Here is a 7,452-nt window from a genome sequence, read left to right on the forward strand (position 1 = left end):
ACCAGGAGGCGTAAAACTGTTCATCTGCATATGATAATGCTTTCCCTTATTTGCATCTTCCATTTTTTTAAAAGGAGAGCCCAGGTTGATGCAGGAGTCTTGAGTCTGAGTTTGGCTCAGAGGAGTACAAATGGGCTGCTTTACCAGCTCCAGTAGGCTGGTGGGATGCCGAGGTTGTTCACCAGCACAGAGCAATGTTTTAGCAGCTTGGGGCAGGTGTGAAGGATGTTCATCTAAGCATAGATTTGAACAACATGCCTGAAATCTCATCTTGGCTATGTCAGTAGCCCAGCTGCTTTGTTTCTGTGCCTTGTGTTCCTCTTACCCTGTAAGATCTGGTTCCTTGTAAGGCATAGACCTACTGCTTCTTCTTGAGGTCTGCTGACTGATCTTTCCACAGGTTCTTCTTTCCACAGTCACAGGCTTTGTGGTGTCTAGGGGCTGCTGCTCACCTAGATACCATTAGTGGAAACTTCAGTTCTCTCAACTCTGCAATTAATGAAGCAGTTGTTATGCTCACAAAAAAACCCCAAACTACAAAACAAAACAAAAACCCCCAACAAAACAAACAAACAAAAAAACGGACAAAAAAAGAACCAAAAATCCACAACCAGCTAGGAATGTGCGAGGACTTTGAGATGCGCTTTGTTAGGAAAAACCTTGTCCCATCCCAGGCTGAGAAGACATGCAGCCCCAGCTGCACTGCTCTGTTTTGACAAAGAAAATGAGACTAGGAGGGTGATTTTGAATAAGAGGTAGGATGATCAGTTGATACCACAAGTGTCAACTACCTGCTTTGTGCTGGTGTAAGACTACAGGGAGCCATGGGAACTCTTAGTCTGCACAACAGCAAGTGTCTTGGATGGTCTGCTTTGCTTAGCCAAAAGAGAAAGTGGCTCTTAAAACAGGTTGATGAAAATGCAGCAGCATCCCATGTGGGGGCTTTTAATAGCATTTTAATTTCTTAATGAGTGAAGCCCGTTTTACTGGATAAGTATATCCAAATTGGATGATAATGTCATTTAGTTAATCCACATTCGTTTAGGGAAATGGAACCACATCTTTTTAGTTTCTCAAACATCCCTGCATTGATGTGTCCTTTGCTTTAGCTCTCTACTCATCTTGTACATGTTCACTTTGCTCTAACTGCAGAGTTTCTCTAGCTGAGAACTGTTTGATGGGCTTGCTCTACACATTGCATGTTTATTCTCTTTCCTTCAGTTTTGCCTTTTCTAGCAACAAAGCATAAATCCAGAATTTTTCGTTACAGGACACATGCCTCACTAGGAATTAATCTGAAACCAGACCCACAAATGGTTGTAACGTGTCTGTGGCTAGCCAGGGTTGCTGCTTGAATATTTCAGCTGTGATTTTTTCCACGGGAGATACCTGACTGAAGATACTGAGTCCATCAGCCAACGCCGAAACCCTAAACCCATAGCAAAAATCAAGGTTCCATTCCTCTTCAGCTACTAAGCAAGCCTGCTAATTAGGGGTATTGGTGAGGTGGTTCCCTCTTATGCAGTCTGGCCATGCAGAAGGACAGAAACTCCTTCTGTACTCTGGCTGATGTGTACCATTTTTCATTTATAGTCTGGGGCACCTAAGCAATGTTCATTTTTCATTATTTCCTTTTTTTCTCTACTAGGTTATGGAAGATCTTTTCAAGACAGTGACAAGCACTGTGCTCTCCAAATGTCCTTGTGATGTCGAGCTTTTTCATAAATACATAGCTCCTGCACAGAAGGTAATGCATGTGACAGGAAAGAATGCAATCCTGTTTTGTGTTTTGGGGGTTCTTGGATATAGGAAGACTTAATTTGTTTATTTATTTTTTTTTTGCTGTGTTGTCCTCTATTAAGAAACTGAAAAGCTAAATATCAGCTTGAGCTTAAGTGATTGTTCAGGCCAACAGAGAGAGGACACACAACTTTCTGTATCTGGTAGCAAGTGTGGTAGAACTGTAGTTGTCACTTCATCTGGTAGCCTCTGAAGCATCAGCTTCAATAATTGGGTACTGTTTTGGCATTGAATGGCCAGGAGTGGATTTTGACCCATATCTAGATCTGAATGCAGTCCTACAAATTACAAAATAGAGAGAGGTCACTTTCCTGAGTTTGCCCCTGAACCGTAAAGGGTAGCTTTACATGTTTATGTTTTTCTTGTTTTGACCAAGGGCAGGTTGGAACAAATGCTGAAGCACAAATTTATGATGTAAGTACTATTTCAAAATGATCTTGCAGAGGGCTTTTGGGGAAGGAGTTCCTATTTTGCATATGTTCTTTTTCTTTCACAACTCAATGTCTTCTGGGTTAGCATAATGTCTCCAAAAGAGCATGAGCTGCAGTCCCCTTTTACTCTTTGTCAAGTATGCCCTTTCAGCTCTGCATGAGACTGACACCTGAATCTGCTGGCCTTTGGCTTTTGTTCTCCTGGACAAGATCCTCTCCTTCCAGCATGTACCTGCACATTGGTTGCTCACAGTCCTGCTTGGTTTTGGCTTTGATGCTCTGCTTTCATTCACACTTTCATTCCAGTAGCTCTCTTTATATGAAAGTATTTTATGACAGTTAATAATCCCAATTGGTTTTCTGTTCCCAATTAATTGTGTAGCTCCTAATTCCAGTCCTCTTTGTGCTAAAGAGCTGAAGGCTTTGGGTTTCCCTCACTGACCCCTGAGAGTGCCACATCCTCCCTACTTCTGCTTGTCTCTTCAAATGGTGGAGCTCTCCATTTATCCCACAGAACATTGTAGGTCTGCTCATCCCAGCACTGGTTATCTTGTTAGGCAGCTACAGCCACAGCTGGGCAACAGGATCATGATGGATCCCCTCTGTGCCTCTGCCTGTAGGAGCACCATGGGAGTCCTCAGTGAAGTTAGCATCTTGCCATTTCAGTCCTCTCTTTGGACCTAACTGATACTCCTGAAAGGACAAAGTTGCGCTCAGCTTCTCCCATGCTCCAAGGAAAAGGAGAGAGAGACAGGTCATCTCTTTCTCCCTCTCTGTCTCTCTCTCCATCAGCTGCTGGCAGATCCGGGCCATTCCTGGCTTACACACATTGGTTACATGTGTTGAACCTGTGCCAGTGATACACCTCATTTGGTCTGTGGCCTCACATAACCCAAACATGTGGAGCAATATATTCCTTCTTGAGGTATTTCCTCCAGAAGCCTTCCCTGCTTTAGTGAAACCTTGTAATGGGGTGTAAAGAGATTGTGCTCCTTAGGGAATTTGGTTTTTAATTGGATTAGCCAGTGAAACAAGGATGAAATTATTGTGATCATGTTATTCTTTTCTTCTCTCTGTCCACAACATTTGGCTTGATATGTGGAAAACGTGGCTGCCATATTATCTTCCATTGAGTCTTGATTTCCAGTTACCAAACCTGGAGCATTGTTCACTGCACTTTTTCTGTTTGCTTTGCCATGATGCTGTTCTTTTGTGCTGGTGGAAATAGGTGGAGAATCTGCTCTCAAATCTGTTAGAGAAGTAGAGAAACATTGGTGCACTTAAATCTCATGGTTTTTTAAGTAAAGTGGAAACATTTGAGCTACAAGCCCTTTTGCACCCTGGGCTGTTATTTTTGTCTAACACACCCTGGACTAGAGCTGTGTTGTTGTAGCTATGCTGATGAGGACATATTGTTTTCTTTAAAAAAATCCACCCATTTCTATGAAGCAATTCCCTGCAGAGCTCACTTCTGACTAAAATGCAATATTGCAATAATGCAGAAGTGTTGAGAGCTTAGCACTTCCTGCCCTGCATGTAGCTGAAGCACAGGAAAACATAGGATTCTTGCCATATTAAATGCTTTTTGGTTTCTGTCCAAAGAAGCATTGCTGGGAAGTCTGACATTACACACAAGTTGGCATGGTGGTGGGGAAATGCCTCCTTAATTTTCCAGCACGGCACTTAGCCAGAAAACTTTGTTGTTCCTTTCACAGTTATCTTAAAGACTTTTTTCTTCCTCTTGCAGAATTTCCTACAGTGAAGCAGTGGAAATTCTGAAGCAAGCTCCTCAAACTTTCACTTTCAAGCCAGAGGTAGGTCATTGCCAGCTGGTTTGTCCCTGTGCAGAGCCTGAACTTTGTAGAATCTCCTTTCTCTCTCTGTCTCTCTCTGATACCACAAGTGTTGTTACTTTGCACAGATTATCTGCCTCCTGGAGTGTTTTGTTTGCTGGGTTGTAAATCCAGTGTGACTTTTGCCCTTTGGGGTTGCAGTGGGAGCAATACAAGGAGTGAGATGTGTAGCAGGAGAACATGTAAACTTGCAGGGAAGGAAGTGATGAGATTGCAGTTGAAGGACCAAGGCTTTAGCAAAGGCACTTCTCTTTCCTGTATGTGAGTAGTGCTGAGAGTGTTACAGATTCAGTAGCAATCATCTAAGAAGAGTTGCTGTAATAGTTCTCAAGAAAAGGAAAGATAAGAGGATAGCACCAAAAGTTTGACAAGGATTAATAAACCAATACCATGTGAAAATGCCATGTAATGTAGATGTAGGTAAAGGGAATCCCTTGTCTTTCCAAAGCATAGATGTTGACTGGGAAAAAGAGTAACATGCTAGTCTTTCTAAACTATGAGGTTATGGTTTTCTAAAAATCATATTTTGCCAAATTTCAAACGCACACCCACTCCAGTATGGGACAGCATTTGTGGTGGTGCTCATCTTATGTCCATATTGTTTAATCATTATCTCATTATGATACTTCAAGGAAAATAACCCTCTGGCTGAAGCCACCCTCATAGCCAGTTGGGGAACTGTCTCATCTCTGTGCACAAGTGGGTGTAGAACCTCAAATCTTTTCTCTGTGCTACCTGGATCTGAGACAGCAAACTTGGGATATTTTAGTATGAAGAGAGTCTGGGAGAGGTCTGTTCCCCACTTCCCCTTCCATTCCCCCAATATTCGTTGCATGTCCTGTGAATGGACTGGGGGTCTCAAGTCAAAAGCCACAGGATTTATAACATCCCTGGAAAAATAGAAAAGTGAAGGGCATTGCAAATGTCCATGGTTTCTGATAACAAAGAATTGCCTAATAGGGTACTAGGTTTTCTTAAGTGGGGATTAATTACATGCTAATTAATAGCATGTAACAGGACACAGCAGGAGAGTAATCAGCCTAGGAAAGCTGTTTTCTATACACCAAAGGTAATACTGAAATAAGGCTGGTTGGCTGGGCCAAGTAAGCTGGCTTTGGAGAGGTGCCCGTTTTCCTTTAGATATGAGCGTGTGGTTTGGGATTTTTGAGGTTGGGATTTTTTTTGCTTGTTCTGGGTTTTCTGATTTGATACCAGATGCTTGGGCTTGATACAGGGACGATCTGGCCCTGTTCTGTTAAGTTAAATCATATTTATTTACATGCTTTGCTCTGCCTGAAAACTTGAAAAACTGTCTACTTCCCAGTGACCTGTATGAGAAGTTGCTTTGCTTGCTATCATGTTATTCAAAGCAGTGCATCTCTCTATGTGCAGGGACTTTGCTGGGTCTCTTGCCATGGGCAAGAGGCACCAAATCAGATTCCCAGGCCCCTTTTGCTATCCTTACAGTGGGGCTGTGACCTCCAAACAGAACATGAGAAGTACCTGGTGAAGCACTGTGGGGAGGTTCCTGTGTTTGTGGTGAACTACCCATACGACCTCAAACCTTTCTACATGCGGGACAATGAAGATGGACCTCAACACACGGTGAGTCCATGGGTCACATTTCTACCACTTTCCTGTCTAGGAACATGTCTTGGCCTACTGCTAGATCATCATCTGCTCGGCCTGCTCCCAGGAAGTTCAAGATAAGATGTGACCATCAGGTGATCCTGTCCATTTTTTTTCCTGTTGTAGAAGAAAATACCCAAAGCAGGAATAACAGGAGGAGGAAGATTCAGGGGTTGGGGCAGTGTTAACTTTTTGCTTAATTGCCTTAAGACAAGTTTGCCATAGTTTATTTCTTTTCCTGGTAAACTTCTGTACTTCTAAGTGAAAGGCCTAGAACTGGATGGCTCCAAGTAGTCTGTGATTCTCTTGTCATCCAAATGTAGCATCCATGTAATGCTCAAATAGCAGATGGGCAGAAGAAATAAGTTCTTTATCAAGTCTCATGCCTTGATATTGTGATTTCTCAACTGAATTGAGACAACCTGAAGGATTGCCTCTGCTAAAAAGAGCAACAACACCACCATGCACCAATGTGTCTTCAATGGCTTTAATTCTTAGCAACATTTCAGCTGTGGGATAAGAAAAATAACCTTAGAAGACAGGCAGCCCAAACCTAACAGCCTAAGTGGTAACGCTTGGATCCTAACACTTGTATGCAGCACATGAGTGCCATTGCTACCATAGCCATTAGAACTGTCTCCAGGAGTGGGAATAGATAGGGCTGAACACAAGCAGCAGCATCAGAACAGGCAATCAGGGCTTCAGAAAGATTGCCCACATGTCTTTGCTGTTCTCTGAGCTGCTGTTGGGTTCTTTATAACCCCACACAGGTTGTCACCAGAGTAACTTGGTGAGATTCAACCAAGTGGTTGAGTGAGTTCAAACCACTTGCAGTGGATGTCCTCAGTCTGAGACATCACTGCTGTCATTTAGGTTTTCTGTAAATTTCTGATGTTTATCCTTGCAAAATTTCCTCCCAGCCTTCTCCTGTCAACAAAAGACTTTTCAAGTATGTGCAAATCCTTACCTAAGTGTCCTGGACTCTGGAAGAATTACAGTAGGGTTTTACAAAAAACCATCAGTGTTAACTTCTGCTAATCACTGTGTGGCTATGTGACATGATTTCAATTAGTTTTCTTTCTTTGAAGGTTGCAGCTGTTGATCTCCTTGTACCAGGAGTAGGGGAGTTGTGTGGAGGCAGCTTGAGAGAGGAGCGCCTGCCCTTCCTCGAATCACGCTTACAAAGGTATGGAAAATCCACAGATGCCAGGAGACTAGCCTGAGCAGGAGAGTGTTTTAGCAGCTGTGGTTGGCAAGACAGAGGAGTGGAAGGCCAGATAATAGTATTTAAAAGAAGCCTATTTTTGTCTTTGTGATATCTATTTATATGAGTAGGTGACTGCAAACTGGTGAAGAAGTTCTTGTGCTTCTGTCATAGGTGTGCAAAGCACCTCTGTTTTAGCTCATCAGAGAAGAAAAGTTTTCTTTGTGCTAAGAGGCCAGGGCAGTAGAGTGCCTCAGCTCTGCTGCAACTGTCTGAAGCAGGGTCTGCTGTGGGACACTTCATCCTTTTCTTCATTTTTTGTGGCTGAAAGTGGATTATGAAGGTGGAAGTTGTCACATATACAGAACTTAGATATCCGTCATCATGTTGTGTAACTGAGAAATTGCAATTTTTGTCAGAAGCTTTGCCAGTTGTGATGCAGCTGGCCTCAGTGACTGGCCTGATTTCAGAGAATATGGCTCTTTGCTAATAGTTTCATGGGAAGCTTCACTGGAACTGCTCGAGACCTGTAGTG

At 42.8% G+C, this 7,452-nt stretch overlaps 1 protein-coding gene across 1 annotated transcript in view; it reads left to right on the plus strand.

Annotated features, from left to right (window-relative positions):
- The window catches only part of NARS2 (asparaginyl-tRNA synthetase 2, mitochondrial), a 45,592-nt gene that overhangs the window by 30,680 nt on the left and 7,460 nt on the right, over positions 1 to 7,452 (plus strand). The window contains exons 7-11 of the mRNA XM_031065983.1: positions 1,649 to 1,747; positions 2,177 to 2,214; positions 3,979 to 4,045; positions 5,552 to 5,689; positions 6,802 to 6,899. Of these exons, the coding sequence (XP_030921843.1) occupies positions 1,649 to 1,747; positions 2,177 to 2,214; positions 3,979 to 4,045; positions 5,552 to 5,689; positions 6,802 to 6,899 (440 nt within the window). The remainder of the gene's footprint in view (positions 1 to 1,648; positions 1,748 to 2,176; positions 2,215 to 3,978; positions 4,046 to 5,551; positions 5,690 to 6,801; positions 6,900 to 7,452) is intronic.

The sequence above is a fragment of the Geospiza fortis genome, unplaced genomic scaffold (genome assembly GCF_000277835.1).
Source record: "Geospiza fortis unplaced genomic scaffold, GeoFor_1.0 scaffold16, whole genome shotgun sequence".
NCBI classification, from domain to species: domain Eukaryota; kingdom Metazoa; phylum Chordata; class Aves; order Passeriformes; family Thraupidae; genus Geospiza; species Geospiza fortis.